The sequence below is a fragment of the Artemia sp. Qi Xiang Cuo genome, chromosome 11 (assembly GCF_049724085.1).
Source record: "Artemia sp. Qi Xiang Cuo chromosome 11, ASM4972408v1, whole genome shotgun sequence".
Classification (NCBI taxonomy): Eukaryota; Metazoa; Arthropoda; class Branchiopoda; order Anostraca; family Artemiidae; genus Artemia; species Artemia sp. Qi Xiang Cuo.
This window is the reverse complement of record NC_142804.1, coordinates 6818852-6841162: the sequence shown is the minus strand read 5'-3', so window position 1 is coordinate 6841162 and position 22311 is coordinate 6818852. Positions and strand designations below refer to the sequence as shown.

General features: G+C 35.2%; 1 protein-coding gene across 1 annotated transcript in view; it reads right to left on the bottom strand.

Annotated features, from left to right (window-relative positions):
- Positions 1-16406, bottom strand: part of Lztr1 (Leucine zipper like transcription regulator 1) — a 125531-nt gene extending 109125 nt beyond the window's left edge. The window contains exon 1 of the mRNA XM_089097470.1: positions 16249-16406. Within this exon, the coding sequence (XP_088953596.1) occupies positions 16249-16388 (140 nt within the window). The 5' untranslated portion in view covers positions 16389-16406. The remainder of the gene's footprint in view (positions 1-16248) is intronic.
- Between the last annotated feature and the right edge of the window lie 5905 nt (positions 16407-22311).

Here is a 22311-nt window from a genome sequence, read left to right as displayed (position 1 = left end):
TGGTGCAGTTCGTTTTGTTGTACTGTGCCTCCCAGCTGAGCAAATCAACAATTCAAACTAATCATAAGAACATGTTCCCACATTGTGAAAACAAAAATTGTCATAACTAACCAGCGGATTAGCCTGGGATATTTTTTTTTTTTATAACTGTAGTCTTGATCACACACACCCAAGAAGAAGAAAAAGGAATAATTGTTAGAATATGAATAACAGAAAGAATATGTCAAGGAAAGGGCTGACATTTGTTAAAGCGCTCAGCTGTTTTGACTCTCAGAGGTTAGCAATTGACCTTCTATTTTGGCATTTTGTAAACTAATGTTCTGAAATACATAGAATTTTTCAGTAGTTTGGCCTACAGAAGGATCTAAAAGATGGCCTGACAGTATTCAGGATAAATCAGTAAAGAGAGACAAAGTTCAGTTATATACTGGTACGTAATGTTTTCAGCACAATTCAATAAATTTGAAACTCAATAAGTTTTGGAAAGAGAATGAACAACAGAAGAAAATGTACTACCTGAAAATTGTTAAGTTTGATTGAAAGAAACAGAACACAAAGATTGAAACTTGACAAAAGGTTTCTAGGAGATACTAGTTAGCAGGAAAGAGCATGACAAGAAGAATTAGTAAAAATTTACCAGTTAACTCTTGATATTTCTAAAAAACAAATATACTATTCTCAGAAGGATAGTAAGATAACTGGTACAGGCATGCTTCAATAAAATGTAGTAAAAATTCTCTGTAACAGAACAAAGGCAAAAGACACTGACACAATGGAAAGGTATATTGAATCCTCTCCAAAAATGGAGTCTCACTACCCCAGGTTAGACAAGAAGAAAGAATATTTATATGCAACTCTGAATCTTTCCAAAATGTATGAACTTAATCTAGAAGTATGTAGTAAGAAAGGAAGGATAGGACTCCAGTACTTTTAAGAATTCATAGGAAAATTCTTAACCAAAATCACAACCTGGGCTTCCATAAGTTAAGTTTATCAATGAGAATACAACATAAATGCATGCATATATAGTGTCGCCGCCACGCCGCCGGTAAGATGTCGGTGGCGCGATCAATGTTGACCACAAACATTAATGTTTTCATCAGTCTTTCTTAAATCACAGCTTAAATTTACAACAGATTCGAGCCTATTCATCAGTTCAAAAATTCACAAGTTGCTCGCTGTAAACTGGTCTTCTTCGTTATTCATCAAGAGAAGTAGAAATCTGGTAGAAACGAAATGGCTGTGGCGTTTCAGAGCCCTTGCATAATACGAGTAGTTGAAGTATCTATTAGCTATTTATTCTTAACATAAATAATAATCAAAATTAGTAAATTTTTTTTTCATCAAGCATTACTGCATACAAAACTTCAAATACCGTATCACAAAACTCGTCAGTTATCTGGGTAAAAATTTTGAATATAACTTTGAACTTAGAAGCTTAATTTTTTCATAATGTCCATTGCCTATATCTGTTTTGTCACCTTTAAAACAGTTGAAATTGACGACTTTGATATTGATTGTTTTTTTTTTTTTTTTGCTCTTTTTGATTCCTAAAAATCCTTCTTGTATTAAAAACTGGTTTTTAATAACAATTTTAAAAAAAATGCGTTTTAAAGTTTTTTTTTTGTTCTTTTTTATAATATATGGCATGTAGGCTAAGGCTGAACTGCTGCTTTTTGATTGCTTTTAGCTGCTCTTTTGTATACTATTCATTTTTTATTTTGGGGATTCATTCCAAATTATAAAGTCATAAATACCTAGTATCTGTTAAATTAAAAAATGTATCTAAAAGGAGTAAATAGATCAAATTGAAAAATACATGATGAACACTTCACGTGAGAAAACTTCAATTACAATGAAACAAAAAAACACTTAATGGTTTATTCGGTATGAAGAAAAATGAAGTGCAAGCTATTTTCTTAGGTAAAAAATGAAAAGTTCATCCGGTTTTAAATGTAATTAAATGAAATAATATGCAAACTGAAGTAGCTCCAGGAAGATGTTATTTTCTTTCTAGTTCGTCACTTTTAATCCAAGCAAAATGTTAGGACATTTAGTATCAGTTATTGAGTTTGAGCTTTGATTTCCAAAGGCTCGCAAAAATTACCAAATTTAAGAAAGTCACAACATTAAGTCACCTGTGGTCAAAATACTCGAAGACTCCTCTTTGATCCCCCCCCCAGGCTCAAAGCCTCTGCTATGGTCATATCCATAGAAATCTCCAAAGAGTTTCTTTTTAAAATAGCTTTCAAGCGTAGTTAGGGGTATTTAACCATTTTTGCTTTTCTTCAAAGCTTTGACAAAAATGTTATAGTATTCAAAATGTTACATTTGTTATATTTGTGCATATTTTTGGTCATCATTTGTGGGGTGATCGAATTTTTTAAACCACCGTAGATACGTAAGAACGTTGCAAAATCTAGTACCCTGAGGTCATAAGAATGTCAAAGACTCCTCCTTGAACCTCCCAAATTTAAAGCTTTTATTATGACCTGGCCTTTTAATGTAACTTGGGCACTGGACCAAAGGCACCATTGTCACTCGAGCGCAACATTAGGTGTGATATCGATATCGCTCTCGCCACACCAATTCGTTTTAGTATGGATTTGCCGGGTACTTATGAATGAATGTTTTCAAAGTAATACCGTTTCATCAATGAGAAAAAAAAACGGGTTGGACGCATATGTCCCTACCCCTTTGGATGATAAAACTATACAAGTGCTGTATCAAGTATAACTCACGAAAATCTTGTTAATTTTTGTCAACTTTTCAACTTTTTGGCATCCCAGCTTTCAATAAAAAAAAAGGTACTATCACTTAAATATAATAACTCCCTATCCCCCCCCCTCTGGATACCATCTTGATAGGATACCGTCTCTGCTTTAAATAAAAAAATAATTAACTTACTGGCATCCCTGCTTTCAAAAAAAAAATCAAGGTATTGTCATTTAAATATGATATCTGACTACCCCCCCCCCTCTGGATACCACATTGATAGGATGCCGTATCTGCTTTAAATAAAAAAAAATTAACTTTTTGGCATCCCTGCTTTCAATAAAAAAATTTCAAGATATTATCATTTAAATGTAATACCTCCCTTTGGATACCACCTTGATAGGATACCGTCTCAGCTTTACATTAGAAAAATAATTTACTTAATAATTAACTAGGTCACTATATGGTTCAAACAAACACGCAAAATAACGTTTAACAGCTTAGTGTTCCTTGAAAAAAAATTGAGGGTATGAGTAAAGGGGTACAAAGACAACAACAAAATGTCGAAATTATTCAGATATACCTCAAATTATTGGAAAACTGAGTCATAGATTCGCAGTGGCATTCAATAAGATCCAAAGAATCTAATTAAAAGGGAGCACACACAAAAGCCAAATTAGGCCAGTAAACTATGAGAAATCGCGAAATACCCAAGACAATTAACAAGTCCCAATGGGGGGCCCTGGGTCTCTCAAAATACTTCAATGGTTTCCCAGGGAATTTGATATCATTTTCTTCTGTCTCCACAAATACATTCTTAGACCACACTAGCCATACATGACAAATGAAACTCAGAGAGGAAGGAAAATAACAAAATGAAAAATAAAATCAAAAAAGGTGAAAAAACGAGGATTTTGTCAGCCAGTGGAAAACGATGAAGAAGAAGAAATAAGCAAATATTTCGACAAGGACTTCCGCCATGTCGTCCTCAGTGCCAAACAAAAAAGGAAAAGAAAAAAAAACGAAAATATAACCTTTCGAAGTTTACCTGACAAAGACAGAACAAACACTAAATACAAACCAGGCAGGACTGAATGAAAAAGAATTTACCAAGATGATTGAGCAAGGATCTTTTGCCTTGCAATAGTTTTAGCTGGTCTCCAGTTTCGGTTTTCATTAGATATGCAAATAGGTTCTTTTAAGTTATACCTTGGGAAAATATTGACTGAGTCCTTCAAAATTAAATTGTCGTAAATTGGGCTTAATGAAATATCTCCAGTATCTCTATTTATTGCTAAATTTTGGTTGATGTATTTTTTTTTATCTCAATTACCTCTTTAAAAGTTTGTGGTAGGCCATTTAAAGTTGATATTAAGGTCACGGGATTCTGTAGACACCACTACCTAGTACAGGATCAGTCTTATCCTTTCCTGAGTTGAAAAAGTGTTCAACTTTTTGTTCGGTTTTGAAAGAAACAGAGAGATTATGTTTTTTTTAATTTTTTAAGTTTATCGCCAAGTTTCGGGATGTATGGTAAAGCGATGAAAGTTTGTTTCTCCATTGCCGGGGTAACTGGATCAAGGGGGACGAGCTCCCTATTTTGTTGTTTTATCTTTTTTAATCGTCTATCTATGATATTTTCAATAAGTTTAATTGGGTAACCATTGCAGAAAAGAATATCCTTGACATAGTTTAATTCAGATTTTATATGATTACGGGAACAAATTTTCAAAACTCTGTCGATTAAAGAGATTATTACCCCTCTTTTCACAGAAGGAGGGTGATGGGAAGAGAAATGTAGATATCGGTCATTATGAGTCTGCTTTCTATATATAGAAAATTCAAGGCTAGGAGTAGTTTTTATAATCAAAACATCCAAGAATGGTAGCTTACTCAAATCTTTGAGTCCATTGTGAACTGGAGATTCAAATCAAAAGAGTTCAAATATGCCAAAAAATCTCTTAGAGAGTCTTGTCCATGTTCCCAAACAGAAAGGATATCATCAACGAAACGAAACCAGATAGAGTGTTTTAAGTGGAAACTATTCAAAGCAGACCGTTCTATGAAATCCATGTAAAAATTTGCCAAATAAGGAGACAAGAGAGTACCCATGGATAAACCCATGATTTGAACGAAAAATTTTTTTGGAACTTAAAATACGACGAGAACTTATTGCAAAGACAAACAAGGGCCATTATTGTATCAATTTCCAAAGTTTTGTAATCCAACCAAGCTGAATTTTCCTCTAATTTTCTTTGTAAGGCCTGCTCACATTTATGGACATCGCATGAAGTGTACATAGAAACTGCATCAAAACTAGGTTAGATAGTTTTTTCTGTTGTACTTTGATTTTTTAACTTCTTAACAAGATCTATGGAGTTTTCTTATATAGGATTTCTGTGTGCTTAAAAGAGGCTCAAAAATGGTGGCTAAAAAACTTCCTATACCCGTAGCTGGAGAGCTCTAACATGCTACAATAGGACGTAACAGAATATCTTTCTTATGGATTTTAGGCAGACCATAAAAATTTGGGGCTGAACAACCTTTGGGATAAAATTTCCTGTACATTTGAGGGGTAATTAGTCTAGTACCTTTTAAAGTTCCTAGTTCTTTTCTCAACTGCTGTGTGTATTTGTCCGTGGGATCAATTTTTATTTCTTTGTAAGTATTTTTATCCATTAAAAGGGTGTTAACTTTTAATTCATAATCTGCAGAATTCATAATTACAACAGTGTTTCCTTTGTCCGCTCTCGTAATCACTGTGTTTTTGTCTTTTTTTAAGTTTCGGAGTATTTGAATTTCTTCCTTTGATTGAGTTGAAAGTGACAAAGATGGCCTATAATCAAGAATACTCTTTACAATTTCACCTCTGAGTAGGTCTGGATTTTCGACTTCACCATGAGAGGTAAAATAGCAGACTTCACACCCTTAATAATTTCTGATGTATTTATGTGTGTTTGAGCCATTGTAAATTTTGGTCCTTTTGAAAGAATACTTAGCTCCTTGTATGTAATATCCTTAGAGGATAGATTTTCCAAAGGAGGGCCAGGACAAAATCTAGGAAGGAAAATCCGTGTTTGTTGAAACTGTTGAAATTCCAGTTTTGAAAATTTTTCCGATAAAAAAGTTTTTGCTAAATGGAATATGTGTCTGAAAGACCTATGTGAGGTTTGTAAAATCTGGTGAAAATCTGAAGGAAAAATTTTTCCTTCAAATCATGGGTTTATCCATGGGCACTGTCTTGTCTCCTTATTTGGCAAATTTTTACATGGATTTCATAGAACAGTCTGCTTTGAATAGTTTCCGCTTAAATCATTCTATCTGGTTTCGTTTCGTTGATGATATCCTTTCTGTTTGGGAACATGGACAGGACTCTCTAAGATATTTTTTGGCACATTTGAACTCTTTTGATTCGAATCTCCAGTTCACAATGGAACTCGAAGATTCGAGTAAGCTACCATTCTTGGATGTTTTGATTATAAAAACTACTCCTAGCCTTGAATTTTCTATATATAGAAAGCAGACTCATAATAATAGATATCTACATTTCTCTTCCCATCACCCTCCTTCTGTGAAAAGAGGGGTAATAATCTCTTTAGTCGACAGAGTTTTGAAAATTTGTTCCCGTAATCATATAAACTCTGAATTAAAATATGTCAAGGATATTCTTTTCTGCAATGGTTACCCAATAAAACTTATTGAAAATATCATAGATAGACGATTAAAAAAGATAAGACAACAAAATAGGGAGCTCGTCCCCCTTGATTCAGTTACCCCGGCAATTGAGAAAAAAACGTTCATCGCTTTACCTTAAGTCCCGAAACATGGCGATAAACTTAAAGAAATTTTTAAAAAACATAATCTCTCTGTTTCTTTCAAAACCGAACAAAAAGTTGTACACTTTTTCAACTCAGGCAAGGATAAAACTGATCCTGTACTGAGTAGTGGTGTCTACAGAATCCCGTGTTCATGTGGGAAATTTTACATCGGTAGGATCCATCAACAACTAGGTGAACGTTTGCATGAGCACAAAATTTCAATAGATAAGTCCCTGAGATTAAAAAATAACAATGACAACTTTGATTCGGCATTGACTTCGCATATTTTCGTAAATCCAACCCACCTGGTTATAAAAATGAATAAAAAAAAATGAGGTATTATCATTTAAAAATGATAGCCCTGTATCCCCCCTTATAGGCAATAATTTACAATTTATTTATGAATCATATTTTTGGGGTAACTTCCGTTTCAATCTTTAATTCCCCAACCTTGTACATAGCTTAGTCTATAGCTAAATTTTGTCTCAATAGAAGTTTTTTTTTGGGGGGGGGGGGGTGTATAATATTTCAAATGTTACATTTGTTATATTTGTGCATATTTTTGGTCATCATTTGTGGGTTGATCGAATTTTTTAAACCACCGTAGATACGTAAGAATGATACGACTCCTCCTTGAACCTCCCAAATAAAAAGCTTTTATTATGATCTGGCCTTTTAATGTAACTTGGGCACTGGACCAAGGGCGCCATTGTCAATCGAGCGCAATGTTAGGTGGGGATGTTGATATCATTTTCGTCACACCAATTCGTTTTAGTGTGAATCTGCCTTGCACTTATGAATGGATGTTTTCAAAGTAGTACCATTTCATCAATAAGAAAAAAAAACGGGTTGGACGCATATGTCCCTTCCCCTTTGGACGATAAAACTATACAAGTGCTATAACAAGTATAGCTCACGAAAATCTTGTTAATTTTTGTCAACTTTTTGGCATCCCTGCTTTCAATAAAAAAAAACAAGGTACTATCACTTACATATAATAACTTCCGACCCCCCCCCCCCCCTCTGGATACCATCTTGATAGGATACCGTCTCTGCTTTAAATAAAAAAAATAAGTAACTTATTGGCATCCCTGGTTTCAAAAAAAAAATCGAGGTATTATCATTTAAATATGATATCTGACTACCCCCCCCTCTGGATACCACCTTGATAGGATGCCGTCTCTGCTTTAAATAAAAAAAAATAACTTTTTGGCATCCCTGCTTTCAATAAAAAATTTCGAGATATTATCATTTAAGTGTAATACCTCCCTTTGGATACCACCTTGATAGGATACCGTCTCAGCTTTACATTAGAAAAATAATTTACTTAATAATTAACTAGGTCACTATATGGTTCAAACAAACACGCAAAATAACGTTTAACAGCTTAGGGTTCCATGAAAAAAATTGAGGGTATGAATAAAGGGGTACAAAGACAACAACAAAAATTTCGAAATTATTCAGATATACCTTAAAATATTGGAATAGTGAGTCATAGATTCACCATGTCATTCATTAAGATCCAACGAATCTAATTAAAAAGGAGCACACAAAAAATCCAAATTAGGCCAGTAGCCTATGAGAAATTGGAAAATACCCAAGACAATGAACAAGTCTCAATGGGAGGCCCTGGGTCTATCAAAATATTTCAATGGTTTCTCGGGGAATTTGATACCACTTTCTTCTTTCTCTACTTTAAACGAAAAAAATAATTATCTTTTTGGCATCCCGGCTTACAATAAAAAAATGAGGTATTATCATTTAAAAATGATAGCCCCCTATCCTCCCCTATAGGCAATAATTTACAATTTATTTATGAATCCTATTTTTGGGGTAACTTCTGTTTCAATCTTTAATTCCCCAACCTTGTAGCCTACATAGCTTAGTCTATAGCTAAATTTTGTCTCAATAGAAGGTTTTTTTTTGGGGGGGGGGGGGGGTAAAAATGTTTCAGAAAGAAAAAAGTATTTTCTATCAGGTGTTCAACAATTGAGTATTAAATATTAAGAAAATCTTATCTAAAAACAGCAAAAGAAAAAAAAGTCCTGCAAACTTACAATTGAGCTGTAGAAACAATCTGTTGGCTGTCAATTTCAAAATCCAACTGAAGGCTGAAGCTGTATAGTAGTGAATGCACTCTATAATTCTATCTGGGGGGGCTGTTGCCCCCCAGACCTCGTTTTGCCCCCCCCCATACCTGATTTTGCCCCCCCCCCCCCAGATTTTTTTAGATTATACCCTTATTTATCCTTCATCTGAATAAAAAATACAAATTTTATCGAATAGAAAATCTTATACGAAATGATGCGTAGGCCTATGTTTTGGACGAAACTAAGAATCTGCATATGAAAATAAAATCCACTAAATCAAATAAACTTCTTAAATTTCTTGAAATCCACTCCTGTTTTCCTAGATCCTATCCCTTCCGAAATGCTAGTGAAACAATTTTGTTATAGGCTACTAAATTTGTTATACTAAATACTATTTGTATTTAATAATGTATATTAAAATTTGTTGTACCGATTTTGTTATACCAAATACTACATACTTGAAACGATTTTGTTAGTTTTATTACTTCTACTTTTTGCATTGTCTTTTATACTTTTATACATTAAATGAAGTTGAAGAAAAACAAAGAAACAAGAATATACGTGTCAAATACACCAGGTTCTGCCCACAAGTATTCCCCAAGTATTTAGACAGGTGTCGAATTGGGTTCCGACTTGCGTCAAAAACAGGTAACTTTTTTGTTGTGTCGAATTTGTAGGTGAAAATGCTCTAATTTTGGAAAATTGGAGTTTTGTACCCTTTCCAGACAAAACTTCAAACTTCTCAACAAACAGTTAGATTCCTAGATGTTTTTCCTACATACTGAAACCCTTATCAAACCGAAAGTCTTTAAATTAAGACTTCTAGAGTAGAAAAACTGTTTTTTTTACAAAAACTGTCGAATCATCGGTTCAACACCCAATACGGGTGTCAAATTTGGTTCCGACTTGCGTCGAAAACAGGTAACTTTTTTGTTGTGTCGAATTTGTAGGTGAAAAATGCTCCAATTTCGGAAAATTGGAGTTTTGTACCCTTTCCAGACAAAACTTCAAACTTCTCATCAAACAGTTAGATTCCTAGATGTTTTTCCTACATACTGAAACCCTTTTCAAACCGAAAGTCTTTAAATTAAGACTTCTAGAGTAGAAAAACTGGTTTTTTACAAAAACTGTCGAATCATCGGTACCTTTACCCTATGAATGATATAAGAAATAGCAATTGGGAAACTGCATTCGAAATGATTTAAACTGATTTCATAAAGACAAACTTTTTTTGTCAACATATGAAGAACTGTGTATATTGCAATATTTGCAATTGCATCTGTCTGGTTTTTATGCAAAGTAACAAAAGAGACAAAATTTAACAAACAAGAGAGTAGTGAAGAATTATGGTATGCAAAGTAATATTTGGCAGGGAAAGTCCCTGGTGATAAATTGCTAGGGGTGGCACCATGATTGCGTGATTTTTGGGGATTTGGGGAACCAATTTTTTTTTTGGGGTGATGCATAGATTTTTGGGGAAATACCCCAAAAATTCAGGGATAGTGCAAGCCCTGTTTGATTTCTAATCAGGAAAATCGAAATCCTAAACCAGACAAGAAGGAAAAGCTCTGACTTTGCAGTTGATGCAATAAAGAATTGCTGCAAAATTAATTTAAAGTTGACCAAACACCACCGCCTCTACTGGAGGTGGCGCGCCAGCGGCGTTGTGACACTTTGGCGTTGATCGATATATATAAATATATATATATATATATATATATATATATATATATATATATATATATATATATATATATATATATATTAGCCTATAAAATTCCTTGCTGAGTTGCTACTGGAGTCACTGTAATGACAAGAAAAAAATTATTAAATGAATCCACTATACTCCTTCATACACCTCAAACAACAATAGAAGAAGAGAGAAAGAAATGAAGGTAAAAATAGCAAATAATAGCTTAGAACCCAAAAACAAAATACTCCATAAGCTCAAGAAGGAAGTAAGTCACATGTGCAAGGACAAATTTGTTGCCAGAAAATATGGTATTGAGTTGTCAAAACTGAAAAAGAAGAGTTTTTAACAAAATGGCATTAGTAAGGCTCAGATTAGAGAGGAGAGAAAGAGGATGGGGCAAATAGTTCTATACCAGTTCTATGCTTTGACCTTGAAAATGTATGTATGTTTCCTCATGGTAATGCTTCATGATTTTTCAAAAAAAAAAAAAGTAGAATTAGAACTTGTACTTGACAGGTGTATTCTCATATGATTGGGCCTCCACGAAATGCATAGAAGAAGTGTCCTGGGTAGTATGGCCTGAAACAGTTGCAGATCCTGGAGCAAAAGAAATAGCAAGTGGCATCCTCCTGACAGTTGAAAGAATTCTGTATATCTATCTTGATGTTTCTGAAATTATTACTTGGTCAGATTCGCAGACCATAGACCTTAGATCCGCCTGTGCCTCCAGAGGCACCCAGGGCATCAAGAAGGAGCCACCAATCTTCCCGCCGGTTTGCTGCTGCAAGTATGTCCTCCCACTGAGGTTGGACTGATGTGTGCAGGTTATGAAGATCTGTCTGGTATGTTCGACGCAGGGCTGTTTCTGGGTCTGCCCCTGTGGTGTGGACCTGATGGCTGCCAATGGAGTGTTGCATTTGGTAGTCGGAGATTGTCCATACATAGTACATGGCCAAGGTATCTCCATCAGCGGACTCTTATGATATGTGTTACAAGAGGCTGGCCAGTCTTGTCATGGATATATTGGTTTGTTATTCTCTGCTGCCAATGGATGTTGAGAATTCTTCTGAGACATGTGTTTTCGAAAGCAAGTATTCTTCTCTCTTATTCCTGGTTCAGGTGCCAGGTTTCTGCAGCGTAAAGCAGCACTGGCATAACATTGCTATTGAAGAGTCATAACCTTAGCAGTATAGAGAAGCTTTGGGACCACCATACTTTCTGTAATCTATTGAAGGCCCCATTGGCTTGGCTGATTCTTGTGAGCACTTCTTTTGTGGTTGATCCAGTACTTTCTATTATGCTTCCCAAGTATTTGGATGGACGACTTGCTCTATGTGTTGGTCTCTGCAAGTGATGCTCAGAGGTGAATCTGTGGTAGCCATGCCTTTTGTTTTCTCATTATTTATTTTCAGGCCGACATGGCCAACATGGCCACCATAGATGCCAAAGAAATCATATTTAGTTATGAGCTTCACTATGCAGGATGTACTTTGTAAATACCCTATACTGCCCAAATTAACAATGAAATACCATGATCCAAGTCAGTCAAGCATACAGGAAGTAGATAGAGCCAATAGTTGCATAAACAGAGTGTTGTATTTTCAGCAGGCCTTTAAAGATTGATAAATACACAAATGTTCCATTTTCCAAAGTTAAACAACTTTAATTAATAGAAAACTAATTGAAAAGAGTTGGTCAATAAAATGTCATTTTCTGAGGAATAAGTCTCTAAAATAAACATTGCCAAGGACTGTAAACTTAATGCAAATAAAGACACTTCTTCCACTAAGTGCTTGAGTTTCTGGTGGTCCCAAAGCTGCTGGATTTCCAGCCTGTCATTCCTATTAAAAAAAGTTAAAGAAGTATGGTCAGCTTACAGGTTTGTGTCTCCTCTAAATGTGGAGAACTACAAGTGCATTTTCATCAGCATGGGTCAAGACAACAACTACCCATCCACTTTGGTACAGACTGCATGCACAGAAGAAGAAGCTGTAGTCCCTCTTTTCTCATTGAAAAGCCTGAGAAGAAGGGAAGGCAATCAGCAAAGACACAGTCAGTTACCATTTCCCCAAGTAATTGATATTTCAGAAGTTGGATTATAATCATTTTGGATTAAAATTCAATGTAAGCATTCAATATAGTGCAAAAAGATAGAAACACCATGTTCAAGCTCTAAGATAAGCCTTGACTCTTCTTGAGAAAACCTTGACAAAAAATTGTTATAACAAAGTGAAAAATTAACCTAAGAACTACTCTGTACTTGTTTTGTAACTGCCTTAGTAGCAGAAAGACAGGCAAAAATGTTGCATCCATTTTGCATGCAACCTAGTAAATTTCATTCAACAGGATCAAATAACTACCAACAGTTCACCCTCACTAGTGGCTTTAAATGGGCATTTTATTCATTTTTCTACCTGCCATATATTCTGCTCTACAAAAACCAAGGTAAAATTCTGGTTTAGCTACTTTTTGCTTTTTTGGAAAAGGGTTAGGTTAGGAAGATGACACTTTCAGGAATGAATCCAGGGCCAAAAATATACTCTGGAACAGCATTGCCAAGCTTCCATGTTAACCCTCTTCTGATTTCTAAGTCTTAGGAAATTACCTACTTAAAGATACTTACCTACAAACCTGATGAAATTTTGACAAAACAACATTTAACTTTAAATTTCAGTTATCACTTTCTTTTTCTCTGGTTTTAGTTCTGAAAATGTGATTCCTGTTATTTGAATAGATTTGTAAGCCATATCTATGGATTTTTTTCTAAATTTAGAAAATATATATGTAGATCATGGAAACCCCTTTAACAAGGATTAAGTAAAGTTGTGAAGCAGAGAACAGTTTTCTTGTACTTCACTTAAGCAGAAGATCTGTTTTGCAAGGTTTCATATCCATAACACAAAGATTGTTAAAGGTCACTGCCCTCTAGAGGGGGAAGGAGTGAAGGTAGGTATTTCAAAATATCTTCCCAGGATATACTTTAGTCTGTAGACCCATCCCTGAAAGTTTCATTTTTCTAGCCTAACCACTTTCAAAGATAGTATAAAGTAACTAAACTAGAATCTTACCTTATTATGAATGTTGGAAGGAGCTGATAAAGGTGTATTGGTTTTAACATATTCCCTAGCCAGATAAAAATGATCTTACAAAGCCTGAGAATTATCAAGCTAGACTTTGCTAAGGCCTTTGACAAAATGCCCTATAGTTGAATGCTCTTGAAATATCTGCTGTTGGTATCAATACATCCCTGATAGCCTGGTTGACAAATTTTCTCACAAACCATAAGCAGAAAATCCATTTATTTGAGACAGGTGGCCAGCCAATCTACTCTGAGTAATGAGTGGGGTACCAGAGAAAACTGTATTAGGCCCAACACTTTTCCTGATTTAAATCAATGATATTTCCAATCATGTAGATAACAATATGCATTTGTTTGCTGATGATGCTAAACTTTTTGGAATTGCTAACCCCCATAAAATCCAACAAGATCTAGACAGGCCACAGAATTGGACTCAAAACTGACTTTTCCAATTCCATACAAGCAAATGCTGTATTTTGCACCTTGGACCTAATAACCCAATGGCTACATATTCAATTCTAAATCCAATCACTAATACAAAGGACCAACTAGTGAAAAGAGAAGAAGAAAGGGACCTTGGTGTGATTGCTGATGAGGGGTTGAGGTTCCACAGCCACGTCCAGCATATTTTCTCCCAGGCAAACTTTATCCTTGACCTATTAAAAAGGACCATCAGTAGCCAAAAGGCGACAATATTCTTAAAACTTTTTAAGGCTCTTGTTTGACCCCAGCTTGATTTTGGCATGTGCCTGGCTATTCCTTCTTACTAACAAGATGTTAGGCTCATCAAAAATGTCCAGAGGCAAGCAACAAAGTTCATGAAAAGCCTAATTTGACTTCATATGAGGAAAATCTCAAGCAGCTCAAGCTACCTACCCTTGCCTACAGATGCATGCATAGTGATATGATGCTGACTTATAAACTCCACCATCTTCAAGGGCAACCACAGTACCAGCCATCATCTCACAAGAGGACATTCAAAGAAGCTACCAAAATTAAGCTCTAGATTGAGCTTAATTTTGCTTAATCTGACTGTCAAGTTTATTTTTCAAGAAGAGTAACTAACCATTGGAATGAATTGAGGGACTCTACTGTTGGCACTCCTTGAATCCAGTCTTTCAAACATCAAATTGACAAGGAGTGAGAGAAGAGGCAGTGGAGGTTCAACTAGGAGTCATCAACTCAAGGGAACTACAGGTCCAGATGACCTAAAAGCTCTTGAATGGATTAAGGTGATTCAGGTAAAGTGAATAAAGTTAATCATCACTGTATTAATATCTATGTGATTTGAAGATGAACAGAAAGAGGCTTATTGGTACCTAGGCATGAGATTGCAAGTTTTTTTTTTTGAAAAAGGAGGTGTTTTAACTAACAGTGCATGATTATTGGTAGAAACACAGTGGTGTTGTGTAATTTATGTATATTTTTTTCTGATGTACTTGAGCTTGGAAGTGATAAAAACCTGTTGTTTACCTTGTGGCTTCTGTGTTAGTCAGGTCTTTGCATTTCAAAATTCTATCCCTTAGCCCATGAAAAAGTACTGGCTCTATACAACCAGGTGTCTGAATTTTGTATTCTAGTAAAATCCATGTTGCTAGTAAGGATATAAGAAAAGATAGCCTAACTGTTATACCTTATATTTTTTATAAATTCTGCCACTGATGCTGAATAAAAGTAAGAATTTTTTGTTACAGTAGGTTAGTTAGTTTATTAAGGTAACTTAACTGCATGATAACCTTTCAGGCTATAAAAAAAGTTTAGGTAAATATTTACTAAATCATATTATTAAGTTACAACTAAAGTGAATAGACCACTTGATGCCTTTTTTTAAGCTCTTATGAATATAATAATCATTTTTGTCAGAAATGAATTTTAGCCCCCATCCCTAAATATATATCAATTCAGGGTATATATTTGCACATTAGGGGGGTAGGGGGTAATTTTATTTCTGATGTAAATGAGAGGTAAGTTTAAACTTTCCCTTGCCCCCCTAATAGGCAAATATATACTGTACCCTAAATTGGTATATATAGGGGTGAGGGCTAAAAAATTTTTCTGACAAAATTGATTATTATATTTGTAAAGAGCATAAAAAAGGCATTGAGTGGTATATTCACTTTAGTCATAGCCTAACTTAATAATATGATTTGGTAAATATTTACCAAAATTTAAACTTCTTTTCTTTGGTTACATCTTTTCTTGTCAATCCTAAACAACTTTAACCTTTAATGGGAAATGATTCATTAAACTATGATGAAAGTAGGCTACTTAGCCCTATGTAGCCTACTTATAATATACTTATATTTGCAAAATATTTCTAAATTTACAGTAAAGTTCTACCAAATTATATTATTGAGTTAGGACAAAAGTGAATACACCATTTGATGCTGATTACGAATATGCTGATCATTTCTATTGGAAATGAATTTCAGCCCCCCCACTCTATATATGCCAATTCAGGGTTAGGTTAGGTATATATAGGGGGGGGGGGTGAAATTCATTTCCAATAGAAATGATTATTATATTTGTAATCAGCATAAAAAAAGGCCCCAAATGGTGTATTCACTTTATTTCTAACTCAATAATATGATTTGGTAGAACTTTACCAAATTTACAAAAAGTCAGTGTCCTCAAGGAGTAATGATAAATGACCTAACCTACCTTGAAAGCAACCTGTGAGGCCTGATCTGGACTGCACAATTAATTTCTGTAAGTTTTATTTACCTAGATTGAACAAAAACAAGAAAATAAGAATTTTACTCTTCAAAAACCAACCAGCATTTCGCTTTGTACCTGAAGGTGTTAACTTGGGCCCAAAACAACTCAACATGAGAGGCCTAGCCTATTATCTACCTTGCACCAACAAATTCATCACATTCTGGCATTCTTCTCCACTTGTGAACGGTCTCAAAAGGACCAAAGTCTAAAGTTAGACATTCAGCTGACTCAGGCCAAGCATGATCAAACGATATTTTTGAACATATTCCTGACATATTCCGACCCACGTATCCCGCTTTTTAAATGCCCTGCTCAGGATTGCCAGCTTTTTTGCAAATAAATATGTCCTGTGAGCATACAAAAATATGTCCCTTTCATCCAAATTATGTCCATATTTTGTCTATAATGTGTCCATAATATGTCCATCTTGTAATCTCAGAAACTAGTTTTTTTACGACTTGAAAACCTCTTTCAAAGTGGTCAATTAAGATAGAATATAATGAAAATGAAAAAGATTCATTTAGTTCATCCATAAAAAATGAACTAGTGTGAAAGCACAAAAGTTATAAACAACATTCAAACAGTAAAAAACTAATTGTCGGAGCTTAAGGCTCATCTTCCTACGAGAGTTCCACTTGACAGGTATGGTCGGCATGAGGGCCAGCATTTTCACTTCTTTCGGTAGCTTTTTGTCAATCAGAGTATTTCTGGCGCACGTCATAAGGTACAATCTAGGAGTCAAGCGACGTTGCGGAGCGCTAGGTAAGCTGCGTTCCCCTTCAATCAGGGGGGTGATATCCCCAAAGGCATAATTACTGGACCTTTGAACAATGCTGAACAAAGTGGATGTCCACAAATTCTGATTGGATGCTGGTTTTCGGAACTGATAGGTGCGGGAGGGGGATTACCCTCAAATTACTTTTAAATCTTATAAATGGCAATAAACTTCAATAAAATGAGCCCCATCTGAAGTTTATACGACTACCAATTCCATAAAATCTTATATGCCCTTGGGCCATGACTTACAACCCTTGTCCCAGGGCTCTTTTGGGTTGTGTAAACGTTCAGGGCATTGTTATATGTTCTTTGGACCATTTTTAACAAAATTTCTATCTCAAAATTTCTGTTGGATGCATCTAGGGAAAAGAATACGTGTGTGGAGGGGGGCTCTTACACCAAGGGTAGCACGGCCCATGTGTTTCAAGAATCGTTCTTAAAAAAAAATTAGAAAAAAGGTCGAACATTAGCGTAGAGAGGTGGGTATTGAGGAAGGAGTTGCTCCGTCATATACGGAGTAATATCTGTATGTTTTAAATTTTAATATCACTCCTTAGTTTCGGTAGAAAGAACTAGTTTTTGTATTTATTTCTGATCATTTTTCAGATAATCCTAAGAAATCCACCCCCTATGTGGAAAATTTCCCCACGAAAAATTCCTCTATATAAAGTTCCTCCCATGTAAAATTCTTCCGCCGGGAAATTAAACCGGGAAAATTCCATCCCTGCTGCGAATCCTTCCAAGAAAATTTATTGTTTACCATTCTGCCTGAAAAATACTCCTTACCATACTTTTATTTGAAGAAAGACTTGTATTCATTTAGTTTCTGATCCTTTTTAAGGTCACTGGGGAATATCCCTGTTTGGAAAATACCCCCCCTCTCCCCGAAAAGTTTATCCCCCAGAAATTTTCCATGGAGAATTTCTCCTGGTGATAATCTTCCATGGAAATTTCTCCCGTGGAAAATCCTCCCCTCAAAAAAGATCCCAAGAGAATTTCAAATCCGCTGAAAACTTCCACCTGAGAGTTCCGTCAGAGTGTCTCAATATGTACAATGGGACCAACAACGAGAAAAAAGACAAACAACAAACATTCTGTATACAAACTCTGGTAAATTCTCCCCATGTAAAATTTCTGCTGAAAAGTTCACCCCCAGAAACTTCCATCCCAATGGGGTATTCTCCCCATTGAAAATCCATCCCCAGAAGATCTCCTTCCTCCCTTGGAAAATGTCGGTATACTTCCCTATACAAATATTATATGAAGACAATGGGAACATTTCATAAATTACGGCCCCTTTTCTGGTGGTTCTGAGGGGTCATGTCATCTCCAAAGACATATCTATTGTACCTTTCAACAATACTGAACAAAGAGGCTATCTCAAAATTTTGATCAGACGACTTTCAGGAAAAAAGGGCGTGGGACGGGGGCTAGATGTCCTCCAACTCTTTGGGCACTTAAAAAGGACACTAGATCTTTTAATTTTCGTTTGAACGAGCCCTCTTGCAAAATAAACACGAATCCGTGATGCTTCTTCTGGCAAACACTATAAAATTTCATTTTTATAGATAGGAGCTTGGAGCCACTAAAGTGGGGTTTCTCTGATACGCTGAATCTGATGGCATGATTTCCATTAAAATTCTTTGACTTTTATTGGGTGTTTTTCACCTTTTTCGAAAATTTGGCAAATTTTCTCAAGCCCACTATACCTATACAGTGTTACCTAAGCATAGGTAACACTATACTTAAAAAATATTATATATTTGGAATCAGCACAATAACCTAATTTTTTGGTACATCTATTGATATCAAAATTAATTCCAGAACAACGAGAATCTAATTTTTTTTTCTTTTGCTAACTTTTCATTTTCAGTTAGTAATGCTTGATAAATAGACAGATGTTTTTGCCTGAATATTGGAAGCCGGAAGCGATTGTTAACTAAAAGGGTGCTTGCTTGACTATTATCTTGACTGTAGCGTAAAAGCAAGGAGAAATAAAATCGTTTATAAATGAAAGAATACAAACTTGTAAACAATTTCAAATAGTTTTTGCGGGAAAGAGCAAGCAACTCCGAAAAATAAATAACGTTTGTAAAAATAAAAATAACATTTGTATAAAGTTAGTAGAAAACAAGTAGTTAAGTAAATTTAGTGCTGGACCAGTAGTTTTAATACTGATTTGGTGAAAAATTGTATTTTTTTTTTACAAAAATATGTATCCAGCGGGGAAATATTCTATTTTATGTCATAAATTTGCAAAAGATGTCCCTTTCATGTCCCAAATTTCTAGAATACATGTCCCTTTTTTGGCCTATTATGTCATTGTGTCCCGACACACAGGAATATGTCCGTTGGACATAAAATATGTCCAGTTGGCAACCCTAGTCTTGCTCTAAAATACAAAAATTGCCATCTATTAAAATTTTTAGAAAGTACTTTCTATAATAATAACAGAAAAAGTGAAATATTTTATGGTACCAATAAATTTGGTGCTTGGGCCAGTCTATCTACAATTTTTATGCTTCTAGCCCTCATTAACGTCATCGCACATAGCCAAAAGGCATCCAAATTCTCAACCCTTTTTTTAAAATTGTAAGATAGGATACATATACGTCTATATCATATACTTTTTGTCTATAATACATAAGCAGAAACTTTAAAAGACATAAAACAGGATATTTTCTAGGTCATTGGGGGTTGTTGGGACTTCAATATCGAGGAGGAGCGATACCTGAATCAACAACAACATTAAAAATCTATAATTTGAACAGCAAATTTGTCGCTCTACTTACGACCCAAATCATGAATGTACTGTTTCACTACCAATCGGGATCGTGAGTTCTTCCTAGATTGTGGATTCGACAACCACGCACAAGAAAGTTTTTAACAATTATATACCCAACCCTTAACTTGGCAAAATCTACGATCTTTATTTCGAGTATAGTCGTCGATTTCACAAGCTAGATAATACTGTCTGGTTAAAGTATTTTCAAAACCTTTCAGAAAACAAAACGTTCTTTGGCCCTCTTTAGACCCTGCTTTTTATTATTTTGGTTTGCAGCGTGTTTTCACTGGGCCAAAGACTCAAAGATGTGAAATTGTGTGGTTTGGAGAATTTTTGGTCCTTTTTTGGTATTTTCTTTGAAAAATACTCTTTTAGATATTTCATTGATTAAATTTTTTAAAAATTGTACTTTTATTGAGCAGAACACAAAACAAAAATAAATTGCCCTCCCCTTAGAAGATTGAAAAATATATTGCCCTCCCCAACCCAAACGTTTTCATGACTTCTGCATAAGCCTGTCCGGTCATCTTATCTTCCAAAAACAAGTGCAGCAGCCCTATAGCATGAATACCGTATCTTTTAATACGTTCAAAGAAAAGCTTGGGCATCATTTAAATCCCCAAAATTGGGTTAAATGCTGCAAAATTTTATCCCTGGGGCTAAGGACAACAATGTTACCATATGACGATCATACAACATGGTAAGTATTATCAATTGAATATATTAGATAAACGTAAAATTTAAATACCCTAGGCCTGCGATAAGGCTGATACGCCCATTTACAACCTATATGCACATTGTATGTTTTGATTTAGTTAAAAATCCCCTGTTATTTTCAACTTAATACCCTTAGCCTTAGTAGTAACATAAGCAATAGTAATAGTGGCAGCAATAGAATGCACGTAGTGACTTTTAGTTAGTTTATTATCCCCCTCAGAATACTCTGCAAGTTTCAAATTAATACTCTACGCCGTCCCCAAGATATTGGTTGTATGCCCTTTTGACAATCTACATTTACTTAGTGTGTTTTGTTTTGGTTCAGCTTTCCATTGAACATTCCCTGAAATTTTCATCTTAATACGCTTTGCCTTAGTAATAGTCACAGTACAAGTAGTAGTTGTTGTGATCGCAGTCATAGCAGCTTTCACATATTGCTTTTTTGGTCAATTGAACACTCTCTCTTCTTTCCTCTAAAGTTCCAGCTTAATACATAAAGTGGTTCCCGTTGCCTCCCCACCAGCTGAAATTTTGTTTTTTCCAAAATCTTGTCAAAACTAAGATAAAGCCGCATAATTCAAGCATTAACAGAAACAGATTAGTTTTTTTAGAACATATTTACATTTATAGTATTATAAAGTACCTTTCTAGAACCTTTATAGTACTAAATAGTACCTTTATGGTAGCAAATGACTTATTTTTTAGTTTTTAACGTCATTTTTGGTTGATTTGGGAAAATTGGCTCCAACTTTGCCCCCCCCCCAGGACTTGACAATATTACGCCACTGCACCCTTTTGACAACCTACATATACACAGTGTGTTTTGATTTAGCTAACACTCCCGTCAAAATTCCTTGAAAAATTCATGTTAGTACCCTGAGTCTTTTTGGACACCAAGGATCAAACATGCCCCTCTTCAAGGGTATTACTAGCAAACATTTTTAGGAGGGTGCGAGGATTTTTACAGACTTGTTGGTCATTTTTACCGACTGTTTATTACCAATAATTTGCATAATGTCCATTTCAAATACGAAACTTGAGAGCAAACTCCAGACCAAAGAATCGTACAGCCAGAAGAAGAATAGCTCCTTAGTTCAGTTTCTCGTAAGAAGCATCCGTCAAAGTGGTTCGTGATCTAGTGGAGAAAGGAGTAATACAAGAGGAAAAATATGATAATATGACTTATATACAGACAGAAGTTAGAATATGAGAAATGACAATTTTAATTAAAATATACGGATTAAACACAGAATGAAGAAAATACAACTACATAACAGCAGTTAAGAATTCAAACGTTTTGATTCGGCAGTCTCAAAGCACATAATGACGAGGTGATCCAAACAGTCATCGTCCGTCGTTGTACGTAAACGTGCCATGACCCGTTCCTGTTTTTTGAAGCTTCTTTTCCCCATTGCCAAAGTTGGTGACGCTGCTGCGATCCACTGACAAACTTGCCAGTTTACTAAGTCGTAAATATCGATTTAACTGCATAAATTTCACAGAATAGGGTCTCAAAGATGGCGTTATCAATGGCTTTCGACCTCAGTCCTGGCCAATAGCTTTAACATGAGTTCCATAGGATTTGGGTTTTTCTTCGGGAACATATTCTTAGCTTTGAAAAGGCTTTCATAGCTGATGTCCATTTTGCCCAGTGGACTTCAGTACGCTGGTTCCAGAAATGAGGATTTATCATGGATTGCATCGTCCAAGCCTTTCATTATGGCTCTGAGGACGCCGCAGAATTCCTTAGCATAGAACAATGTCCAATCATCCAGCGGGTTGGCTCCAGGGTTAGAAATTGCCTCTAAATAACGAGCATTGTCCAAGCATGTGGATGCTTAGGATATTGTTTAAGTTTGAGCTTGTCTTTGGCTAGTGAACCAACCTTTTTCCACGGCTTCTTTTGATACCCCGATTTC